Below are 23,708 nucleotides of genomic sequence, written 5' to 3' on the forward strand. Positions count from 1 at the left end.
TCTCAGTATCAAGAATTCCTTCAGTTTGGGCAATTTTTGAGACTTGGTATAGCAAATATGATAAATGGTGTTACAAAGGCAACAGCAATGCCAAGTAGGGAAAAGGGGACCGGGGAGGAGAGGAGGGTACGGGGCAAACGTATGTTAACAGTGATGGCCAAGGTGGCAAGAAGTGATTTAAAAACCAGAGGCTATGCGGGCCCCCTATCCCCGCACCATGGCTGCAGTACCTGCTTTATTGCAGTTCCTTCAGGCTCTGTTTACTGGTCTGTTTTTACTCTTTCGGGCACTACTTTGTCCTACCATTGCCTCTTTTTTTTTTTTCTTCTAATTTTATTTTATTTTTAAACTTTACATAATTGTATTAGTTTTGCCAAATATCAAAATGAATCCGCCACAGGTATACATGTTTTCCCCATCCCGAACCCTCCTCCCTCCCCATACCATCCCCTCTGGGTCGTCCCAGTGCACTAGCCCCAAGCATCCAGTATCGTGTGCATCGAACCTGGACTGGCAACTCGTTTCTTACATGATATTTTACATGTTTCAATGCCATTCTCCCAAATCTTCCCACCCTCTCCCTCTCCCACAGAGTCCATAAGACTGTTCTGTACATCAGTGTCTCTTTTGCTGTCTCGTACACAGGGTTATTGTTACCATCTTTCTAAATTCCATATATATGCGTTAGTATACTGTATTGGTGTTTTTCCTTCTGGCTTACTTCACTCTGTATAATAGGCTCCAGTTTCATCCACCTCATTAGAACTGATTCAAATGTATTCTTTTTAATGGCTGAGTAATACTCCATTGTGTATATGTACCACAGCTTTCTTATCCATTCATCTGCTGATGGGCATCTAGGTTGCTTCCATGTCCTGGCTATTATAAACAGTGCTGCGATGAACATTGGGGTACACATGTCTCTTTCCCTTCTGGTTTCCTCAGTGTGTATGCCCAGCAGTGGGATTGCTGGATCATAAGGCAGTTCTATTTCCAGTTTTTTAAGGAATCTCCACACTGTTCTCCATAGTGGCTGTACTAGTTTGCATTCCCACCAACAGTGTAAGAGGGTTCCCTTTGCTCCACACCCTCTCCAGCATTTATTATTTGTAGACTTTTGGATCGCAGCCATTCTGACTGGTGTGAAATGGTACCTCATAGTGGTTTTGATTTGCATTTCTCTGATAATGAGTGATGTTGAGCATCTTTTCATGTGTTTGTTAGCCATCTGTATGTCTTTGGAGAAATGTCTATTTAGTTCTTTGGCCCATTTTTTGATTGGGTCGTTTATTTTTCTGGAGTTGAGCTGTAGGAGTTGCTTGTGTATTTTTGAGATTAGTTGTTTGTCGGTTGCTTCATTTGCTATTATTTTCTCCCATTCTGAAGGCTGTCTTTTCACCTTGGTAATAGTTTCCTTTGATGTGCAGAAGCTTCTTAATATTCCAGGTCTACATAAATGACATTCTCCCCTTATAGGGATTGCAAAGGAATTGTTGCGGAGCGTAAACGACCTTTGATTGCTAGGGCGGGGGTCTAAGCGATCCTTAACCCTAGGGGATCAAATAAATACAAGATGAAACACCTGTGGGCAGGCAGGTGCGCTGCCTGCCGGGGCTGGTGGGCGCGCGCGGGGGCTGTGCGTTTCTTCACTCCCCCGCCCGCTCTCCGCGAGCCCTTTAAGGCGCCTGCGCGGCGCTTGCGTGTAAGTGCGAGGCGACGCGTGGCCGCACTCACTGGGCGCCCTCCGCCGAGCTGCTGCGTGGCCATGGACATAGGCGCCGATGAGTTTGAGCAGAGCCTCCCTCTGCTGCAGGAGCTCGTCCTGGGTGCGGACTTCGTGGGTAAGGCCCCGGGATCCCAGGCTTTGGCGCCGGAGCCGGCTGGCCGGCGCTCCTGGGGAGGGTATGGTTCTCGGGCCAGACCGGGCGGGAGAGGTGAGGCCCAGCCGGGTGGTCTCCAGGCCACAGGAGACTCAAGCAGGGCTCCTCGGAAGGACAGTGGGACTCCTCAAGTTTGGGCAGTGGGATGTTGGTCAGCAGTTCCATTCGTAGCCCCCATGTAGTCCAGGTGGAATGGGGTGGCCTGGCATCCTCGCTTTGGCTCCCTCTGTTTTCCTTTCTCGACCTCACCTGGCTTCTCGAGTGCCAAGAAGGTGAGCCAGTGCTTTTGCTACCTGCAGCGTTTATAGCATGAAGAGCCTTGCGATGGTCTGTGCCTGGGGACTCTTTTTTTTTTTTTTTTTTGCCTTCCCTGCAGGTCTGGACATAGAGTTCACGGGCCTTCGTTCTAACCTGTCTGGGCCCCAGCAGATCAGGTAAAGCTAAAGCTGCCTTAGAGCTGGGCTGGAAAGCCTCTTCTGTGCCCTGGTTGGCCAGCATTACTTAGTAGCGGGCACCCTGTTGGCAGCAGGTGGGCAGGACAGCTTTTTTTGGGGTGGGGGGGGTTGCGGACCTGGCTGGCTTTCCACAAAAGGCAGGTTCCCTAGTTGTTGTAACAAGGAAAGCGCTGCCCTGGTTGAGAGCTGCTAACCCAGCGTGGAGGCTGCTGCCTTGATAGCATCTCTTTGCCTCTGGACTGAGACGTCTGTTTTTCTCACAGTCTGTTTGACTTGCCATCAGAGTGGTATCTAAAGACCCGTCAGAGTGTTCAGCAGTTCACCATCTGTCAGATCGGTGAGTTTAACCTTCAGCTGTTTGTTTTGAGTTATTGAAAAAAACCTTTTTTTTATTGTCTCTGTGTTTCCTACTGGTAAAACCTCTTTGGCGCCGTTCTGAGACACTGGCTGTCATTTTGCATGCTCGTTTGGTGTTTGGCCATGTCTTGCCTGAGAGACCTAACTCTTCAGAATAAGTAGAAACTTGATCTCCATGCCGGAATCAACATTGAGGCACTTGGACCATCTTCCAGGGGAAAGTGTATGTTTTCTTTAAGCAAAAATCATACATAGCAAGATTATACTATAAATATGTTGTTCTGCATACCCCCCCCCCCGCCCCCGCAAATAGAGCTTTTTCTATATCAGCTTATACAGATTTCCGGTTCAGTTTAAAAATTTTTTTTTTTTAATTGGAGGAAATTACTTTAAATATTGCATTGGTGTCTGCCATACATCACCATGAATCAGCCATAGGTATACGAATGTCCCCTCCGTCTTAAATCTCCCACCCCATCCCTCTAGGTTTTCACGGAGCACCTGATTTCAGCTCCCTGTATCATGCAGCAAATTTCCACTGGCTCTCTACTTTACATGTGGTAATTTATTTGTTTAGCACTCCTAACTCTGTGTATGGTTTGGCTCTATCTCCTAATGATGAATGCTTTGGTTGCCATTTGTATGTGATGAAACAAGGTTGCATTGACTGTCTTAGCTCTTATATATTACTGTGCAGTCCTGAGTGTATGTGTTTGGTGTACTTGTAAAAGACCAAAGTAAATATTTTAGGTTTTGTGGGTCATATGGTCTACATATGAAGTTACAACAACTCAGTGTTGCCTTTGTTAATGAGGAATCAGCTGTAGTTAATACATAAATGAATTGAGCATGGCTGTATTTCAGTAAAACTTTGTTTAAAAAAAAAACAGGTCCTGAGATATTTTACTGATTGTTGCTTTTCCTGTGAATGAGTAACACCTGTGTGTGTTCGCTGTCTGTCTGCTGTTTTCTTATTTATTTGTCCTTTGCTGTTTTCTTATTTATTTTTGGATGCTGGATCTTCATTGTGCGGGAGGGCTTTCTCTAGTTGCAGTGCCCTGGGCTGCTCTTTGTGCATCCTTTGGAGCGTAGGATGCTCTTGTTGCAGAGCACGGGCTTTTAGTTGCCCGAGGCATGTGGAATCTTCCAAGACCAGGGACCAAACCCATGACCCCTGCATCAGCCTGCAGTTTCTTATCCACTGTATCATGAGGGAAGTCCTGCTGTTTTTCTGTTGTGATTGTGTTTAATTGTGAGTCCTCTTTGAAAGTATGGGAAACAGCACTTGAATATGTTCGTATTGTTTCCCCCTTCTTCAAAGTCTTTTACTTTTGATCTTTTTAACAACACAAACATTTAAAAATTGTTCAAATGTGTAAATCTTCATAGATTTTAGTGTCTCTTGTTTTAAAACTACAAAAGTGTCTTGTAAAGCAACTATACTGCAATAAAAATTAATAAACTAAAAACTAATAAAACTGTAAGTGTCAATATTCTGTGTTTGAACAGCCATTTACAGTTATTTCAGGAATTTGTGTGAATTACAGTTTGACGGTTCTCATGTTTTGACTCTTTCCCTTCCTCCCTTCATTCCTTTCTTCCTTCCTTTGTTTCTTTTTTAGAATTTATCCTAAAGCCTATGTAGTAACTTTGGGTGTAAAGAACTGACTCTTGATTTGATACTCAGAGAGGCAAGAACCCCATTCCAGTGCTAGAGGGGATATGTGCAGGACGTTTTTGAGTTAGCTTCCGGTAGCTTTTCTCTTGGCATTCATTCTGTCCACCATCACTCTTCTAGGATTGTCTGTGTTCTCCAGTATTGAAGGCGAGTCGAACAAGTATGTATAAAGACCTTTGGTGAAACACCTGGCTCTCGCCTGTTTCTCTTCTCCACCTGCTCCCCCTTCAAATTCTGCTTCAGGCTCTGACCCTTTTGGCCCTGGATGCCCCACAGTCTCCCTGCTCCCGGGCCCGCCACCCCGCCTCCCCTGCAGACGCCGGCTGGTCCTTCAAGTCTCTCAAAGCAGCACCGTCCCTGGGGGCTCTCCCAGCACCCCCCGGACCGTCAGTGCCCCTTGCCACGCGTCCTTCACTCCTGTGTGTTTCTTCAGGATTGCAGTCAGCAGTGTTACAATGAGGGGGACGCAGCTCCCAGGCCCCAGCGGCCAGAAAGGATGTGAATGGCACCCCCCTCTCTCAGTGGGGGTCAGACTGTGTGCCTTTGTTCACTGGCCCCCAGCACCAGTCATAGTACTTGAAACACAGCTGGCATTCAAATACAGCGAACCCTTGAATAACGCAGGGTTTGAACTGCCTGAGCCCACTTACACTCACTAAATACACACTGTGGTACTGTACGCCCCACAGTGGGGTCTGTGGGTGCAGAGGGCCTGTGGCTGGACCCAGGGCAGGCTCTAAAGTATACTCAGATGTCTGGCTGTAAGAACAGCTGGTGCCCCTAACCCCCATGTTGTTCAGGGGTCAGCTGGACTTCTCAAGGGGAAGGAGGAGCCCACTCGGAAGCCTGCTCCATGAGCCAGAATTTTAAGTGTTTTCTGTCTTTTTCTCCTTCTGTTTGTTTTTGTTGCTAGGTATGTAGCTCATTCATGTAACTTCTTCCTCTTCCCTACGACATTTGGGGTTTTGGACTCAGAGTTCTCTTTCCAGGCTTCCAGTGTTCAGTTTTTGAACCAGTATGGCTTCGACTATAACAAGGTATGGCCTGGGAGGAGGGGGCCCAGAGGGTTGAGGGGCCGGGCGTCCACCTGGTCCCAGTCCGCTTCCTGTCGCCCTTCTGACTTGTCCACGTACAAGCGGACGACAAAGGTTTCTTTCTCTGCTGTCACACAGATGATGCCACTGACTCGTTTCCTGGTCTCTCCCTGTCTTTAGTTTCTCAAAAATGGGATCCCCTATATGAACGAAGAACAGGAGAAGAAAATTAAGCACAACATTCTGACTGGGAACTGGAAAGTTCGCAGGTAAAGCCCGCTTCTCCGGGTGCTCTGTAGGTTTCTTTGTTGCTGCTGTGTTTCTGGCTTTGCTGGACGTGGTAACCTCACACTGTCCCCTTAAGCTGGGCTCAGCCACACATGACAGCCCGGAGTGCTGGTATGCTGTTCCTATGCCTGAGATCAGAAACCTCTCACTGCATAGCGTGGGATGAAGGGGCAAAAGAACTGACTCTTAACTTGGTCCTCAAAGAGGCAGGAACTCCATTCCAGTGCTAGAGGGGGAAAATGGCTCTGTGGGACTTCCTGTGAGAGCCTTAGGGTTTTTCAAGGCAGGTCACAGGTAACCTTGACCATGTGGCCCTGTAGCTCAGCTTGGTCATGTTGCCCCATGAGTTTGATCTGTGTGTTCCCCGAGGGCAGGGTCTCTGCCTTGTCTCTCTGGCCTCCAGTGCCTGTTGTATGTTAACCCGGTCGTGCTGTGGGGCTTGGGCCAGGCCTGCTCAGTGGCCTTGTGCGCTGGAAGGAGCCGCCACCTGGGCCCAGGTCTGCTGAGCATTGTGCGGTTCTGAGCCAATCCTTTAAGTTCCTTGGGTTTTCGGTTCTTTGCCTTTATCGGTGAGAGGGTTAAATTAGACAGCTTTTAATTCTGGAATGTTATGATTGTCTGGTCCAAATCATTATGTAACGTTGGAATTTTATCCTTGTTCTTGGTTTTATATAAAAACACTGCTTTGGAAGGGAAAAGCAACTTGAATTTTTAATCTTCTGTTATGTTCAAATGTTCGAGAAAAGGCTTTCCTTTTCTCCATGTGACACAGTGTTCTTGTATATCTAACACAGGAAAAGATGTACTTACCAAAGTTCCTTTCTTTTCCATTCTTCACCAGATGGTGCTTTTCCACCTCTGAGAGGGGCACTGAGGAGACGGACCCGATAGGCTCCCTTAGTGTTGGTTGTCTCCCAGCCCCTTCCCCCCACAGGCCGGTCAGCGGGAGGGGGGCGTGCCCCTGTGGACAGACCCGAGGGTGGAGGCCAGGTGTTTGGTTTCCTCTTGCGACACAAGACTCGGAAAAGAAATGGTCTCTCTGGGGTCCGTTTTCTTGCCAGGATCACAGGGTGAAAACAGGCGCCTTCAGAATCCCCTCCCGCATTAGTGTTGTCTCACGTGCCCATTTTCAGCTCTCTGGACAAAGACCAGATCAAGGTGGTGATTGACGAGGTGACGCGCTGGCTGGACCTGGCGGAGGAAGGGGACTGGATGACCCTCCCTGGTATTGCTGGTAGGCAGGGGGGCCCCGACCTGGGAGTTGGGAGCGGGAACTGTCACCTGTGGGGAGCATCCCTTCTCCTCCGGTGGACCCTGGGTGTCGGCTCAGCAGACACGTGGTCCCTGTGATTAGATGGAGCTCTGACCTCGGGTGGGAGGTTGGGGGGCTGTCCACCTGTTCTGAATTTTAAGGTTGAGGAAGTCAGGTTCCGCTCAGCACCATCCTTTTCATCCCAATCCTTAGTGCCCCTTGGACTCTTTCTTTATTTCCGTTAATCTCTGAATGTTTCCCCCACAGTTCAGTGTGGGGTTGCTGCCCTACATTAGCAGTTCTCAGCCTTGGTCATTGGACCCCAGGGGTTGCTGAGACCCTTTCCATGGGGTCCATGAGGTCAGAATGGTTCTGAAAACATGGTTTGGCTGCTGCTTGCTGCTGTCCTTGTGCCATCTGCACTGGCGGTCCCGCAGCCCCTATGAGTGATGCCCCTGGCGCCTCCACACAGGTGGCGTGGGAGCATCTGGCCGCACAGCACTCATGTTCTTTGTTGCCACTTCCAGTTTAAAAAAATTCTGACTGAAGAACCTTGTGAGTGAAATAATAATTCTTAGTTTTATTAAATTTCAACATTTCATTGCTCGTCTTTTACAACGTTCTGTGCATCAATAGAAGTATGGAAGAAATAAATGTGCGTGAAATATGGCTGCTGCTTCCTGCAGTACAGTGGTTACCTCAAGGAAAAGCACTTGGGCAGGATTTTGTGTTGAGAGCTGAGTTAGCTGCCTTCTATTTTTTTTTAATTTTTTTTTTAAGGAAAGTAATTTTTTTTTTCTTGGCCATGCTGTGAGGCTTGTGGGATCTTAGTCACCTGAGCAGGAATTGAACCTTAAACCTTTGGCAGTGAAAGCAAGGAACCCTAATCACTGGACTGCCAGGGAATTCCCCAAAGGAATATAATTTTCACTTGAAGGAACTGACTGGTTGTTTTGATGTGGGTATTTTCAGTCACCTTCTCAAGTGAAAAAAGTAAGCCTTGTCTTCAGGAAGACTAACCCCTAGTGTTTAGTAGAGATGAGATTTGAGCTTTCAGTCAGAAACTGAAATTTGAGATTTCATCTCTCACGGTTACCTCGACAGCTTTATGAGACTTTCTGATGAGATCAGTGGCCACATGTACGAGTGTGTCTTGATGGCATCTCATGATATGTGAGCATGTGGAAGGTGGTGTGTATAATCAGGAAACCAACATTCTCCAGATAACCGGTGCGTGGCGTCACACAATCATAGGCAAAAGTGTAATGGGTTTATTATTTTTCAAACCTTACAGTTTTTAGTGTCATGTGTATGGTTTTAATTTCTGACATGGTGGACATCAAGACCTGTAACCCACACACAAAAAGGCTCTTTGGGGTCCTCCGTTTGAGAGTGGCCCTGAGATCAGAGACTCAGAGAAAGCTGCCCTGGTTCATGCCGGGCCGCCCCCGTCACTCGGCCTGGGGACAGCGAAGAGCTGTCTTCCCACGTGCTTCCTCCATCTCTCTGCTGCTGCTGCCTGCGAGGCTTCTCCTGAGGGGAGGGTGAGCTGCCCTGCCAGCGTCTCTGGTGGTTCCGTGCAAGCCTTGTTTCCTTGCTGCAGGCTTCCAGGCCTTCGAGGTCCAGCTCGTACTGAGGAAGGCCCTCCCTGACATCTGGACGGTGCTGAGAGACCAAGGAGTGAGTTCCCACCTGGAGGGGCCAGCCCCCATCATTTCTGTCTCATTTGGCCAAATCGGGCCTCTGTGAAAGGCTTCTTCCCCCACTCCTTCCCGTTTGACATGAGGGACCACTACTTTGGCCCCATTCCCGGGATGCTCCATGCTAAGTCCCTTCAGTCATGTCCGACTCTTTGCGACCACATGGACTGTAGGCCAGGCTCCTCTGTCCTTGGGATTCTCCAGGCAGGAATACTGGAGTGGGTTGCCATTTCCTCCTCCAGGGGATTTTCCCGACCCATGGAAAATGGGGATGGAACCTGTGTCTCTTACGTCTCCTGCATTGGCAGGCGAGTTCTTTACCACCAGCGCCACCTGGGAACCCCAGAGAGGCCTTGGGGCGTCTGCCTGGTGGCTCAGTGGTAAAGGGTCCACCTGCCATCGCAGGAGACATGGGTTTGATTCCTGGCCCGGCAGATCCCACGTGCCACTGTAGAGCCTAAACCCACGCACCAGCGGTGGAGCCTGGGAGCATTCCCAGGATGCGGGAGCTTGTCTCCTCCTCTTGCGCTCAGGTGATCGTGAAGAAGGTGAGTACGCAGCACCGCTGGTATCTTGAGACCACCTCCTGTGATCGAGAGAGCTGCTGGAAGGAGAAGATTCTTCTCTCCGCAAGGGGCTTTTCTGTGTTTTTCCAGATGCTGGTGAAAGCCCGGAAGGTAGGGAGAGAATTCTCTTTCCTTGGTCTTTTTGCAGTGTTTTGTATCTGACTGTAGGGACAAATGAGTCCTTCAACAGTAAACTCAGATTCCTTAAAATGAGTGGTTTCTTTTTGTTAACTAACTTTGTGGATCTAACCTTGTTTTACAAAGTCATGATAGACTAATTTGGGGAAAGACTGTCCCTGTGAAATATTACCATTCCCTTGCTCCTTTCGTGCACACAGGCATTTCAATACAAATTGACTTAAAACTGCTTGGGGACCACGTGTGTCTGCTTCACAGCTTAGATCCCAGTGTGGCTGGGGCCTCAAGTCCCTCTGACCCACTGGTTTGCCTTTCTAGCATTTGAGCAGTCCGGCTGCCTTTCACGGGAGTGGATTGCGTGTGGGGATGGAATTACCATGTCATCAGAATGCAGTGGGTTCTAAAGCTACACCCTTTGGCAGAGATAGCAGTTAGTCTACAGCGTTTGTTTTATTTTTAAAATTTCATTTCTCTCACCTGTCGATTTCCTCCAAGTAGCCCTTAGTGGGACATAACATGATGATGGATCTGCTGCATCTCCATGAGAAGTTCTTCAGACCTCTCCCAGGTAGGGCCGACCCATCCTTCTCCTTCCTCTGACTCAGCTTGCCATCGGGCAGGGGTGGGCCCGGCTTTGTGCTCCTGAGCAGCCCCTACAGGCATCGGGTTTCCAGAGAGGTCCGGCGCATCTGTGCCTGTTACTGTTTTCCCTGAACTAGGTGACTTTCTCGGAGAAGGCAGTGTCAACCCACTCCAGTACTCTTGCCTGGAAAATCCCATGGACAGAGGAGCCTGGAAGGCTGCAGTCCATGGGGTCGCTGAGTCGGACATGACTGAGTGACTTCACTTTCACTTTTCACTTTCATGCACTGGAGAAGGAAATGGCAACCCACTCCAATGTTCTTACCTGGAGAATCCCAGGGACGGGGGAGCCTGGTGGGCTGCCATCTATGGGGTCGCACAGAGTCGGGCACAACTGAAGCGACTTAGCAGCAGCAGCAGGTGACTTTCTCAGGGAGAAAAACTTATATTTGATTGATACTCCCCACCCCCCACCCCCGCATTACAGAAGTTGTTCAGTCTCACTGTAAAACTTAGTGAAATCAGAGATGTGCAGAAAAAACAAACTTGCCTTTAATCACGGCTGTAATTCTTACACTTTTTGCTTTTTCTTCTGTTTTGACTTTTCCATGGGCTTCCCGGGTGTCGCATTGGTAAAGTGCCTGCCAGCCAATGCAGGAGATGTAAGAGACCTGGGCTTCATGCCTGGGTTGGGAAGATCCCCTGGAGGAGGAAATGGCAACCCACTCCAGTATTCTTGCCTAGAGAATGCCATTGACAGAGGACCCTGGTGGGCTGTAGTCCATAGGGTCGCAAAGAGTCGGTCGCACACACACACATAATCTTAATTTGCTTTTTCCTTTGTTTTGGCTTTTACATATTTGACCACACAATGTATTTTATTCCGTTTGGCTTTTTTTCCACTCACCCAAAGCATTTATTTATGTCCTTAACTTGAAATCATTTCAGTGGCCATACGGTACTGTCTAATGGCTGTCCCGGTCTTTTCCATGACGGATGCTGTTGGACACACTGCAGTGTGATGGAGTGTTAACAGCATGCATTCAAGAGTCATGCTTGAATCCTCATTCTATCCCTTGTTACACATGATCCTGAGCAAGTTACTTTAATGTAGCTGTTCTGTTTCCTTGTCTGTAAAATGGGGATGATCATAGTATCAGAATTGGGGATTAAATGAACTAACACTGCTCAGAGAACACTATTCTGCTGTTCAGTCGCTCAGTCATATCCCACTCTCTGCACCTCCATAGGCTGTGGCACACCAGGCTTGCCTGTCCTCCACTGTCTCCCAGAGTTTGTTCAAGCTCATGTTCATTGAGTCAATGATGCCATCCAACCGTCTTATCCTCTGTCACCCCCTTCTCCCGCCCTCAGTCTTTCCCAGCATCAAGGTCTTTTCCAGTGAGTCGGCTCTTTGCATCAGGTGGTCAAGGCATTAGAAAACACTAGCATAGCTGGAAAGGGGTGAACAGTTTCCCTGAGACTTTTCTAGGAAATGAATTAATAAAACACCTCAGGTTGAGCATCTTGAGAGATTTGGGGAAGAATTAAGTGTCAAATAATCACTTCCCCCAAACTAAGCAGACAGGCAAACAAAGAAATTGCTGAAACAAAAGCTATGGCAGAAAGGCCCCTGGAGGCGACCGGCTGGCCCCATGGAGAGAGCTGTGCAGGTGCTGGGGGTGGTGAGTGGCCCAGGGCGGGGCAGGCGATCCTCTCACCTTGTGAGGGTCCAGAGTTAATGCCCCAAACTGGGAGACCACTGAGCAGCATAAGCTTTGTTTAGAAGTGGTGGGAGTACACACCAAAGGAAAAAATTGAAGATCACTGCCGTCAGGGAATAGGAAATGGGAGGTTAATGAGGAGAGGGTGAGCAGAGAGATTTTGGTTTGTTGGTTTTGCAGTGAGCCTCTTTAAAAGGTATGTGGTATAATTTTGACAAATATGCAAATTATAGGTGATTTTTATCAAGGCACTTACAATTTTTAACTTACTGGATTTTTCTCTGAACAGTTATTTACAGATTTCACATTTGCCTTTTCAGTAATCTCTTTCTCCCTTTTACCATTGACTACAACTTTGCAAACTGCATTAACTAAGGTTGGTTATAGACAATAGTCTGAATTTAATGGAAAACTGTTCAACTTCTGCTGTAACAAAGGGTAATGTCAGGTTGGTTTAAGATTCAGAAATCCTTAATGATGAGGAGCAAGGATGTTTTCAATTCCTGTTTTGTTTTATTTGCTTTAGTAACCAGTGTTGGTGACAAGCTAGATTGGAGAATTTCTTCCCATTTTTACCGTGAACTCACTTCTGACTACCTGGGTCTTTCCCTTCAGAAACCTACGATGAGTTTAAGCTGAATATCCACAACCTATTTCCTGTTCTCATTGACACCAAGAATGTGACAAAGGATATCTGGAAGGTAATTAAACTCCTTTGGGAAAGGAACACTTCATTAGTCCCAGGAACATTTAGCTTTCTCACTCTTTTCAGAAATTGTTTCGTGAACCCTTTTCTCATATTTTATAGCCAGTATTGGTTTTTTAATTTGACTACCTGTGAGTCATATTGGCTTATATGTGATCTTTTTTTCTTTCCCTCCTTCAAGTTCTCATGCTTTGACTTATTGCTGTCTAGTTCATGGGCTTATTTAGATGGGTCAACAGAACAACTTATTCTAGAGCTTGGTAGATACCTTGTGTGTGTTTCAATGTGCTTAAAAGTTGTCAGGGTTGGGGGGCAGGGACCCCGCTTGAAAAATTTTACAGAGCATTCGGGTCAAGGAATTTCAACTCAGATAACAAAATCACCTGAGAAGGTGAATATTGATACCTGGGCCACACCTTTAGCTCCTCTGGTGTGGAGGGGCTGGGAGCGGCATTTCTCCAGCTGCCAGGTGACTTCTGTGGTGCGGCTGGGGTTGTGCACTGCCCATGGAGAAGAGAAGCACCCAGCTAGTTAAGATCCTGCTTAAAAGTTAAACTGAGTGTTCTAAATAAAGCCTTAAGCTGACGCCACAGAACTGGGACTGGGTTACTTGGTACGTCTTTGCCCAGGGACACACTTACTGCTCGTACCTATATTTGCAGCTCTGACGGTGTGCTGTGATGCTGCCCGTCTCTACGTAACTGAGTCATAGGGCAAAGTGGGGAGGACGTGGGGGCTGATCTGAGGGAGTGAAGATAAGGTGAACTCTAGGACTTGGTGACCTGGCAGGTCCTTAGACTGCCCAGCGACCATATGAGTCCCTGGCCACAGTTTGATGCCATGGAGTCCTTAAACACTTGTCTTTGAGGGAAGATGGTATGAGTTGTTTGTGGCAGTGTTTGTTTTTTTTTTACTGGAGGACAATTGCTTTACAATATTATGTTGGTATCTGCCATACATCAACATAAATCAGCCACAGGTATACATATGTCTCCTCCTCTTGAGTCTCCTTTCCACCTCTTACCCCATCTCACTCCTCTAGGTTGTCAGAGGGCACCGGGTTGAGCCCCCTGGGTCCACAGCAAATTCCCACTGGCTATCTGTTTTACATACGGTAATACATATGTTTCCACGCTACTCTCCCGATTTGTTGTGCCCTCTCCTTCCCACACTGTGCACCAGCTGTTTTCTCAGTCTGCATCTCCTTTGCTGCCCTGCATATATGTTCATCAGTACCATCCTTCTAGATTCCACATGTATGTGCTAATATACAGTATTTGTCTTTCTCTTGCTGGCTGACTCCACTCTATGCAGAGTGGAGTAGATGTAGATTCATCTACCTCATTAGAACTGACTCATGCATTTCTTTTTTTATAGCTGAGTAATATTCCATTGTATATATGTATGTGGCAGTTTTTTTCTAGGCTGGGTTATCGGGTCCCAACCAAGTACACTAGGTACTCTGTCATTCACAGTTAAGGAATAAGGACCAGGTGTGCGTGAAGAGGACCTGGAGTTTTCAAGGTCTTTTAATGGCCACTTGGTAATACCCGAGGTGCTCGCATGCTCAGTCGTGCTCAACTCTTTGTAACCTTGTGGACTGGAGCCCACCAGCCCCTCCTGTCCATGGGATTCTCCGTGCAAGAATACTGGAGTGTGGGTAGCCATATCCTCCTTCAGGGGGTCTTCCCAAACCAGGGACTGAACCCTCGTTTCCCGCACTGTAGGCGGACTCTACCACTGAGCCAGCCACCTGGGAAGTCCATTAAGCAGAGAGGAAACAAAACCTCAAATGTCTTACTCTCCCTCATTTGTTTTCCATAATTACAGGAACTCAATTTCCCAAGGGTTTCAAATCTCTCAGAAGTTTATGAAGTCCTGAACAGGTAAGGAGGCTGTTTTCGGGGGGTGCTTAGAGAGCAGGGGCTCCCAGCTGGGCCAGTTTTGTTCCCTAGGGCACCTTTGGCAGCACCGAGACATTTCGGTTGTTTCAGCTCAGGGAGCTCCTGGCACCTCGTGAGCAGAGGCCAGGATGCACAGGAGAACCTTCAACACAAAGAATTCTCCAGTCCCAGATGTCACTGGTGCTGAGCTGAGGAACCCTGTTCTAGAGGGGAGGGGGCCTGGGAGGGGACTTAGAGCTGTTTGATTTCAGTTCAGTTGCTCAGTTGTGTCTGACTCTTTGCGACCCCATGAACCATGGTGCTTTCTGTTTGGCCAGGGTTTTATTTCTCTTGTGATCTGTTTGATTGTTGGAGTGATAAGCTCCATGGGAACAGGTTTTATTCTTCCTTTGCACTCTTTCCTTTGGGCCTAAACAGTGCGAGGCACAGTAGGTGCACATTAAACTTCTGAGCTACTGAATGAACCTGGTACCTGGTCAAGTTCCTGATCTTCCCACGGGAATAGCAGTCCAGTTTTCCCTCATGCCTGGCCATACCGCGGACATGTGCCGGTGGGAACGTGTTGTCTGCAAGGAGGAGGCTGGGGTCTGCTCTGCCGGCTCCTCCCTCCCCAGCTGGTGTCTTTCCCCATCCTTCACCAGCTCCCGGAGCTTGCTCAGCCCAAGTCCATTGAGTCAGTGATGCCATCCAACCATCTCATCCTCTATCATCCCCTTCTCCTCCTGCCCTCAATCTTTCCCAGCATCAGGGTCTTTTCCAGTGAGTTGGTTCTTTGCATCAGGTGGCCAAAGTATTGGAGCTTCAGCTTCAGCATCAGTCCTTCCAATGAACATTCAGGACTGATTTCCTTTAGGATGGACAGGTTGGATCTCCTAGCAGTCCAAGGGATTCTCAAGAGTCTTCTCCAACACCACAACTCAAAAGCATTAATTCTTCAGCGCCCAGCTTTCTTTATGATCCAGCTCTCACATCCGTACATGACTACTGGAAAAGCCATAGTTGACTAGACGGACCTTTGTCGGCCAAGTAATGTCTCTGCTTTTTAATACTCTGCCTAGGTTTGGGGCGCGGAGGGTGGCTGGGGGCAGTTGCAGGTGGGACCTCTTAGGGAAGAAGCTGTCTCTGTTGGTCACCGTCGTCCAGCCACGCCCATGAGTGCCTGGCCCGGTCCCCAGTGGCCTCTTACGAGTTTCCAGGAGGTGCTCTTTCCTCTACTCACAGCATCACTTACTTGCGATGTGACAGTGTCCTCTGGCCTCTTATGCTTCATCTTTTTTTCCTTTCTCACACGGACCTCCTGGTCCTTGTGAAGCCAGAGGCGGGAATCTTTCAGCGTCCCCTCCTCGCCTGCAGACGTGTCTGCGGTGTTGTCACCTTCAGCACCCTCTCTCCCGTCACATCGGATCCCCTCCAGTGTCCTGCAGGGCAGGAAGGGCTGTCCTCCCTTTTACCTTTTATTCCTGTGGTGTCGGGAGCTCCTACCTGGTAGCTGGTTGTCCCTGACCTACTTTATTTCTTGTGCTGAGTGATCACCACTGGAGTGATCTTCTACAACGTGAATTCGACTGGATCCTGTTTCTCTTCTGTGGTTCTTGACGCCCCCATGCATCACCCGAGCTCTTTCCCGAGCCCCTGCTTTCACCGCGGGCTGCGGCCACACTCAGGTTTCGGCGTCACAGGTCGGGGCTCGCCCTTTGCGTCGTGTCTCCGCCTGCTCTTCTGTCGGCCCCAACACCTGGTGCCACCCGCTGTCCACTCAGCCCCACTGATTTCCTGGGCTCAAGGCTTCCTGGAAGACCAGCACCGTGGGCACTGCATTCCTCGGGTGCGCTGGACAGTAAAGCCCCAAGGGCAGAGCCGGCCCGGAGTTGGTCCTGGCGCCTTCCTGGGGTCACACGTCTGGTAGATGCTCAGAAAGATGCAGGTGGAGCTTCTCACATTGCTGTTCTTTCCTCTGTCCTGTTGCCAGGTTAATGAGACCCATCTGCCCATGCCTAGATCCCTGGTTTTTGTCTGCTTAAATTTTACATTCTATTAGAAGCACAGTTTGTTGTGATTTAAAAAGAGTCCTTTTTAAATCGCACACTGTGTGTGTGTGTCTGTACACACATGTGCACAGTCACGTCTGACTCATTATGACCCCATGGACTATAGCCCACCAGATTCCTCCGTCCATGGAATTCTCCAGGCAAGAATACTGGAGTGGGTTGCCATTTCTTTCTCCAGGGGATCTTCCCAACCCAGGGACTGAACCCCCGTTTCTTGTGTCTCCTGCAACCACAGGCAGGTTCTTTCCCAACTTCGCCCCCTAGTCCCAGTATGGAGGGCACTTTTGGTTAACTCGAGAGGGTGAAGGGCACACAGAGGGACCGTTTTCAGCGAACGTTCTTTACCTTTCTTCTCTCCTAGTGACTTGAACCCCACCAAGAACTCTGGGCCGGTGATCATTCACGCCAGCAGGTGTGAGAAGTACGGTAGGTCCCCTGGGCCGGGCTCCCACGTGGTCAGCGTGGCTTTGAGGTGCTGGCGCTCAGGCCAGTCCCCACGTGGAGGTGTGGGGGGGCCAGGTGGGGCTTCTCCAGCGCCCTGTCCATGTTGTAACCCCTCCCTCAAAAGGAGCAGTCCCAGGGGCCGTGAGTCTGTTGGGAAGTCCTCTGCTTCCTGCTTCCATGGGTCCTCTTGCCACCATGTGTGTGAGGGGGACTAGGTCAGGGTGGCATGAAGCTGGGACAAGGGTCATGGTCTCTGGAGGAATAGCCGTGGGTGTGTTGTGTGTGCATGGCCGATGTGGGTGTGTACCTGGGGGACCTGGGGGCGTGCCCTCTCCCAGGCTGCGTTCTAATGGCTGTCCTCGTGCTTCTGGGGAAACCCTGCAGTGGAGACCAAGTACCCCCATGAAGCGGCATACGACGCCTTCCTGTGCGGGTCAGGTGAGCGCCGCCGCCCCCTTCCAAAGTTGGGGGTGGCTTGCGTCTTCTTTGCAATAATCCCCCACTGTCCCTGGGCACCCCCCGCCCCATTTACTTCCAGGTGGGCGGCCCCTTGGAAGTAAAGCCTGAGTTTGCGTATCACGATAAGGTGGGCGGGTGTGCCTTGGTGTCTGTCACGTTGCTAGCTTCTTCTCTTCCAGTTCTGTTGAAAGTGGCGCACCTGCTCCTGTGGAAGGTACACAGGTGAGTGTCGCTCTCATCCTGTGACCGGTCCGTGGTCGAGGGTGAGCCAGGGCCGCGGGGCACCCACGCTCTCCCAGAGGAGGAGGATGCGTGTTGTGTAAACAACATGTTCATGAGCAGCGGGCAGCTCACCTCCATGGGTGGCCTTCCCCCCTGACCCCTGGGCTGGTCCCTGCCCTCCTGCCTCTTGTCCCAGCCTTGGGAAAAGTCCCTGTCAGGCCAGGCCGTGGGTGAGGCTCGGGTCCCAGTGCCGTGTGCCCGCTCCATCTGTTACCCTCCTGTTTCCTCATACCGTGTGAATCACAGTGAGCTGAGAAAACAGATAATCCGTGCCGGGTTCACAGTCGGGCTGGGGGAGAGGGCAGGGACTTGGACTAAGGCACCTGCAGGGGAGGTTCTTAAAACCCCAGACTGGAATCGGAGCCGCGCATTCTCAGGGCCTCAGCCTCCCTGCAGGGCCCTGCTCGTGGGCACCAGCTGCACGTGTGCCTCACGCTCAGCAGCACCACCCTTGCAGCACACGTGTGCCCGGTAGGATACAGCATGCCCGGGGCAGGAGCCGAACAAAGTTGTGTTCTCTGGGGCTGACCTAAAAGTTTTCAGACTGTACCCTGTTCATCTGGGTATTGCCTGCACTTGTCCATTTTGGCAGAGGGTACCATACTGGCAACCCACTCCAATATTCTCACCTGGAGAATCCCATGGGCAGAGGAACCTGGCGTGCCATGGTCCATAGGGTCGCAGAGAGCTGGACATGACTGAAGCGACTAAGCACGCATGCACTGTACATAGAAATAGCCTGTGACACGCCGGTGTGAAGCTTGTAACTTGTGAGATGTTGATAGCTTAAGAAATCCACCCCCTCCCTGCCCCCATCTCTGTCTTCCCTGCACCCTGACAGCGGGGAGCAGTGGAGCCTTTTGGTGCCCTGGTATCTGGGCCTTGCCTCCTTCATTTCTTTTACTCCTCACCACCTAACCACCCTCCTTGGTGTAGAGGGGTTCTGTGGCAGCCCAGGCCCTCCTGACCCCATGGCTCCTACTTTCTCGGACGTGTGGCGGGGGCTGGTGACAGAACCAGGCCGTGGCGGGAGGGACGGTCCTTTGGACAAAGTGGGGGGTGATGCCCTCTCGAGGGGCGACAGAAGGGACCTTCCTCTCATTCTCTGACCTGTGGCTGGTGCTCATCAGCCCAGAGGTGTTCACCGAAGTGTTGCCAGCAGATGGTGACCCCTGGACGCTCCCCCTGGGCTGGGGCTATGCTGAGAGCTCACTGGTTGTGAGGGGGACATCCAGCAACAGGAGCCCTAGAGCTTGCAAGGAGGGGTAGGAGGGTGGTGTCGGGCAGCGCAGTCCCGCTGTCCCCAGGCCCCAGCTGCGGCCGAGGGCTGGGCACGGCGCCCGTAGGCTGAGCACCACGGCGTTTTCCGCCCTCGCAGCGCTGTTCCCATCCCCGAGCCCAGCTTCCCGCTCTACCTGGACGTGCTGGCTCCCTACGTGAACCAGGTGAATCTTATCCGAGCCGGGGTCCCCAAAATCGTAAGTAGACTTCACTCTGCCCTTTGTAGGGGAGGGGGACAGGCTCGTGCTAGGATGCAGCATGCTCCTCTGGGCTCTCTAGGGCTTCTGACAGGAGCCAGACTCAGAGTCGAGAAGGGTGCTCACACTGAGCCTGTTATTTTCTTTCTCGTGCTTCCATGCCAGAAGCAAGGTGACCTCGCTTGTTCCTTCTTTCTCTTCCACCACCACCACCCCTGGCAGACAGGGCCTTTCCTAGTTTCTCTTTCAGGATGTTCAAGCTGGGTGGGTGGTCAGTCCGTAGGAGCTGTGGGAAATCTCTTCTCCTCCCTGCCTTCTAGAACAAGCTGGGTGGGTGGTCCGTCCATAGGAGCTGTGGGAAATCTCTTCTGCTTCCCCTCCCTGTCTTCTAGAACTTTGCGGGCCCAGACTCCCCTAGCATCCGCCCCCCCATCCTCATCCTCACCGTCAGGAAGTGGCCTGGGGTCAGCGAGCAGCAGGTCTACCGCGAGTTTCAGAACCTCTGCAAATTTGACGTCAGGAGGCTCACGCGGAGCCAGTTCCTGCTCATGACCAATAAGTTCAAGGAGTAGGTGCCTGGGCTCTCGGCCCGCCCCGCCCCCGGGAGCAGGCCAGGCCCCCGCGTCCCTGACCTCGCCCTTCCCTTGGCAGCACGCGGAGCATCCTGAAGGAGTACAGGTGCCACCCGACACTGCGGATCTCCCTGTACCGCTACTGGAGACACTCCCCGGACATCAACTGCCTGCTGCAGTAAGTGGCCGGCACGGAGCCTGCCTCGCGGGCTGGTGGTCCCCGAGCGGGGCGAGTCGACACGGCTTGCTGGCTGGAGTGTGTTGTAAAGGGGTCGTAGACCCATAGACCCGTAGAGCACGGTGGACCTCTTTGCGACCCCCATGGACTGTAGCCCACCAGGCTCCTCCATCCATAGGATTTTCCAGGCAAGGGGACTGGAGTGGGTTGCCATTTCCTTCTCCAGGGGATTTTCCCAACCCAAGGGTCAAACCCAGGTCTCCTGCATTGCAGGCAGATGCTTTACCATCTGAGCCACTAAGGAAGCCTCTCCTGTAGGGAATAGCAGATTATTACTCGAGCATCTGCAATGCAGTGGCAACCCACTCCAGTATTCTTGCCTAGAGAATCCTGTGGACGGAGGAGCCTGGTGGGCTGCTGTCCATGGGGTCGCACAGAGTCGGACACGACTGAAGCGACTTAGTATGCATGCATGCATTGGAGAAGGAAGTGTCAACCCATTCCAGTATTCCTGCCTGGACAATCCCAGGGACAGAGGAACCTGGTGGGTTGCCATCTGTGGGGTCACACAGAGTCGGACACGACTGAAGTGACTTAGCAGTAGCAGCAGCAGCAGCAGCAGCAGACAATGAACAGGTGAATTGCATGGTCTGGTAGGTGATGAAAGAGAAATGAGCAGGGTCAGGAGGCAAGAGCGGTGGCCTGAGGGGAGATTGCTCTTTGAAGGGGAAGATGGGGGCCCTTGTCGAAGACTGGCCAGGAGGGAAAGGGAGTGAGCCAAGCACACGGACAGTAGAGGGACCGGCATCCGTCCAAGCAGAGGGGGTGGTGGAGAGGGGGGCCCTCAAGTGGGGCCTCCTAGTGTTGTCGAGGGGCAACGAGAAGCCACTGAGACAGGACGGAAGGGGCAGGAGGCGAGGCCGCAGAGGCTGGCAGGTCCCAATGGAGAGGAGGGCGCTGGGTGAGGACTGGGCGAAGCTGGGTCTCCATCGATAGTCCTGGCAGAGCAGTGGCGCATCGCTCCTCACTAAGACACTGGGGGACACAGGGCAGGAGTCGTCAGGAAGCCAGGCCACCTGGACACACGGTTCCATTGCAGCTTGTGCCCCTCGGTGACAGAGGGGTGATGGGGGTGGTGGAGCTGGGAGCCGACAGACAGGAGCAAGGTCAAGTTTAAATCCAGGGTCTGGCGCCTGAGCAACTGGGAAGATGGGACTGCTCTTGACTGAGCTTCAAAGGTTTCGGATTCCCGTTAGGGGCCAGATCCACTGAAAACCACGTCGTCATCGTTGTCTAGTTGGCATAAAAACTCCTTCTATGTCAACCGCATGGTGGTGGTGGAGTCGCTCAGTCGTGTCCGACTCTTGCAACCCCATAGACTGTAGCCTTCCAGGCTCTTCTGCCCGTGGAATTTTCCAGGCAAGAATACTGCCATGGGTTGCCATTCCCTTCTCTGTGCAAGCCACACCGTTGGCATATAAGTAAGTTCTTTATGTTATAATCCCAAGAAACTATTAGCTGTGGCTTGTGTATGCATTAATACTACTTGTTGTCTGCTTATAAATTAAACTTTTCTTGTTTTGAAGTGAGATGTCTTTTTTTGTAGATGTCATATGATTAAGATATCATATTTGTAGATGTTCCTTTTGAGCATCTACATATATGAAATTTGAGAAACGTTAAATAATATAACCATGGGAAAATAACCTGCAGAGATGGAAGCCTGAGCAAATGTTTCGATAATAGGCAAAGAAACTAGCAAAACAGGCAAGATATTTTGGTGACAACTAAATTTAAATGAAATCTTCATGCAAAATCCCATTAAAATAAATGCTGAAAATTCTGGAGAGAGCAAAAACTCTTGGCTGCTCAGAAGTCCATTTGCCTCTCCTCCTCCAACGTAAGCCACCAGGGAAGATGCCCTCTGCGTCCCAGGGCTGGTCCAGCCTCGAGAAAACGTGGGCTCCGGAGGCACACAGAAAGAACATGCCATCCGGGCAAGCGGAGGTGGGAAGGGAGAGGGGGCGGAGCCCGCGCCAGCCTCACCCGCTGGGTGCAGCCGGGGCCTCCGCGCGGGCCAGGCTGCTGACCCGGGTCCTTGTCTTGCAGAGTCTGCAGCGTCATTACCACCTGGGCCTTCATTGCGTTTCTCCTGGGAGGAGCTGGCCTGTGAGGGCAGTGAGGCCGCCTGCAGCTCCGTCCTGTCTGCACGCGACCCCCGTAGGGCTGTTTGCCTCACATCCTCCGTGCAAGTGGATCGGTACCGTCCCCACAGGGAACTGTGTTCTGGTTTCAACGTGAAAAAGTCTGTAAATATTATCACCGATAAGTCCTTTGTTTGTGGCCCAAACGTTTCTTTCTATAAATGACTGAGGAGAAGTAACGTCTCCTGGGCGTTTAAGCTCACGTTCCAGAGCATCTTCTGAACGGACAGCTAGGCATCCAGCGGAGCTGGCCACTGAGCGAGCCAAAGGCTCTGTTATTTCTGGCAGAGAAATCATTAGCCAATCGGTTGACAGGGATCTAGGCCTTAGAAATGGCCTACGTTTTAGTAAAGGGGAAAAGTAAAGCCAAGTGTCCATGTGCACAGGTGTTGATCTGTTTTTATTTATTTTGGGGTTTCTCTTTGGGGTTTTTTGGTTTGTTTGTTTTTTGGGTCAAAAATAGTTTTTACTGAGGAGAAAAGACTCCAGCCTACAAATGTGCTACTTGTAGTTAAAATTTTATATGTTTAAGTTGCAGAATATAGTATTTCATAGGTTAGAACAGAGAACAGTTAATATCAGAATCATGGAAAATGCCATGCAGAACAAGTAAATAGGACATCGTATTGTTAGGTTTGTGTAGCTCAACTCTAGTGAGTGTAAAGGTAGGTTGATTTTCCTTATTCATCTGTTCACTGATTCAGCAAATATTTACTGAACTTCTATGATGCCTAAGATGTTAGAACATGTCTTTTGGATGTTTATGGTAATAGTCATTTAGTTTTTGTTTTTTAATTAGGTTGCCATTTATAAAATCATACACGGCCCCTGATGTTTTGCTAAGAAGCTTCCCCTCGGATAAATAGGGGTAGAGCAGACTACGGTTTTATGGTCCATGTTTGAGATAAACATTATAAACCATAAAGCATTAATACTCACTTTGGAAACAAAGTGACCTGTAGCACAGGTGTGTGCCCCGAAACAGGTAGGATCAGATTCTTTTCTTTCCTCAGCAGTGACGTGCACGTCACTTGGCCTTATCGGGAGCTGTTCTCTGTTGGGGTTGAACTTGGCTGGGCTGTGTGCTCAGCCTTGAACTTGACTTCATTATTCAGCAAAGCCTTGAGCTCTGTGCAAAAGAGGTTTTTTCCTCTGTAAAAGCAGAAGTGTTAAGAGATGGCAGTCACCCAGAAGAAGAGTTTGGAAGCTGCCATTCTGGAACTCCCCTGTCGTCCTGGGGTGTGAGTGACACGCTGACTGATGGGCTGCTGTCCCTACAGCCTTCCGGGCAGCTCTTGTGTTCAGACCAGTGAAAGGCTTCCCTCGGTCGGGGGAAGGGGGCTTTGTCCATCTGTCCACACAGCGTCTTAGGGGAATTTTTTTCTTTTTTTAATTTATTTGGCCGCACCAGGTCTTAACTGTGGCATGCAGGGAGTCTTAGTTGGCAGCATGTGGGATATCGTTCTCTGACAGGGATCGAACCCGGGCACCCTGCGTTGACAGCACTGAGTCTTAGCCACTGGACCACCATGGAAGTCCTGGGCATTTTGTTTTGTTTTTGTCTTCCTAGTGGATATTCCTTTGTGTATGCTGTGGAAAATTCCCACTGTTTATGGGCTTTTGGGACCCTGTCTCATGGATGTGAGCCGTGCAGTCAGTAAGCAAACCTGGGAAGTGAAAACAGATTTCTCAGCTGAGCCTGTGCAGTGGCCATGTTGACCTCCTGGTGTCAGGGCGCTGAGCGCTAAGCTGTCTTAGTTCTGGAGCAAGAGACCCTGT

General features: G+C 50.3%; 1 protein-coding gene across 7 annotated transcripts; it reads left to right on the top strand.

The window, feature by feature from the left end:
• The first annotated feature begins 533 nt into the window (after positions 1 to 533).
• On the top strand, positions 534 to 22,310 carry PNLDC1 (PARN like ribonuclease domain containing exonuclease 1). Of its 7 annotated transcripts, none has more exons than XM_070376980.1 (19): positions 785 to 1,841; positions 2,257 to 2,314; positions 2,599 to 2,672; positions 4,491 to 4,530; positions 5,284 to 5,407; positions 5,585 to 5,673; positions 6,826 to 6,926; positions 8,548 to 8,624; positions 9,178 to 9,321; positions 9,847 to 9,916; positions 12,270 to 12,355; positions 14,191 to 14,246; positions 16,674 to 16,738; positions 17,141 to 17,194; positions 17,395 to 17,437; positions 18,876 to 18,942; positions 19,368 to 19,543; positions 19,627 to 19,725; positions 21,835 to 22,029. In XM_070376980.1, exons 1-19 carry the CDS (start codon positions 1,574 to 1,576, stop codon positions 21,896 to 21,898), a joined length of 1,755 nt encoding a protein of 584 aa, XP_070233081.1. In that variant the 5' UTR covers positions 785 to 1,573; the 3' UTR covers positions 21,899 to 22,029. The 7 variants fall into 7 exon arrangements, 3 of the variants coding, with proteins under 3 accessions (XP_070233081.1, XP_070233082.1, XP_005900472.2); XM_005900410.2 differs by having other exon boundaries at positions 794 to 1,841; positions 18,876 to 18,975; XR_011465434.1 differs by having other exon boundaries at positions 534 to 1,841; positions 18,876 to 19,543; positions 21,835 to 21,872.
• The last annotated feature ends 1,398 nt before the right edge of the window (positions 22,311 to 23,708 follow it).

Source organism: Bos mutus, chromosome 9, assembly GCF_027580195.1.
Source record: "Bos mutus isolate GX-2022 chromosome 9, NWIPB_WYAK_1.1, whole genome shotgun sequence".
Classification (NCBI taxonomy): domain Eukaryota; kingdom Metazoa; phylum Chordata; class Mammalia; order Artiodactyla; family Bovidae; genus Bos; species Bos mutus.

Bases quoted from the DNA above. Each gene is read 5' to 3' on its own strand.
- PNLDC1 (XM_005900410.2), top strand. From the start codon at position 1,574: ATGAAACACCTGTGGGCAGGCAGGTGCGCTGCCTGCCGGGGCTGGTGG. The intron at 1,842-2,256 runs GTAAGGCCCCGG...CCTTCCCTGCAG, and splicing joins CCTGGGTGCGGACTTCGTGG to GTCTGGACATAGAGTTCACG. The intron at 2,673-4,490 runs GTGAGTTTAACC...TCACTCTTCTAG, and splicing joins GTTCACCATCTGTCAGATCG to GATTGTCTGTGTTCTCCAGT.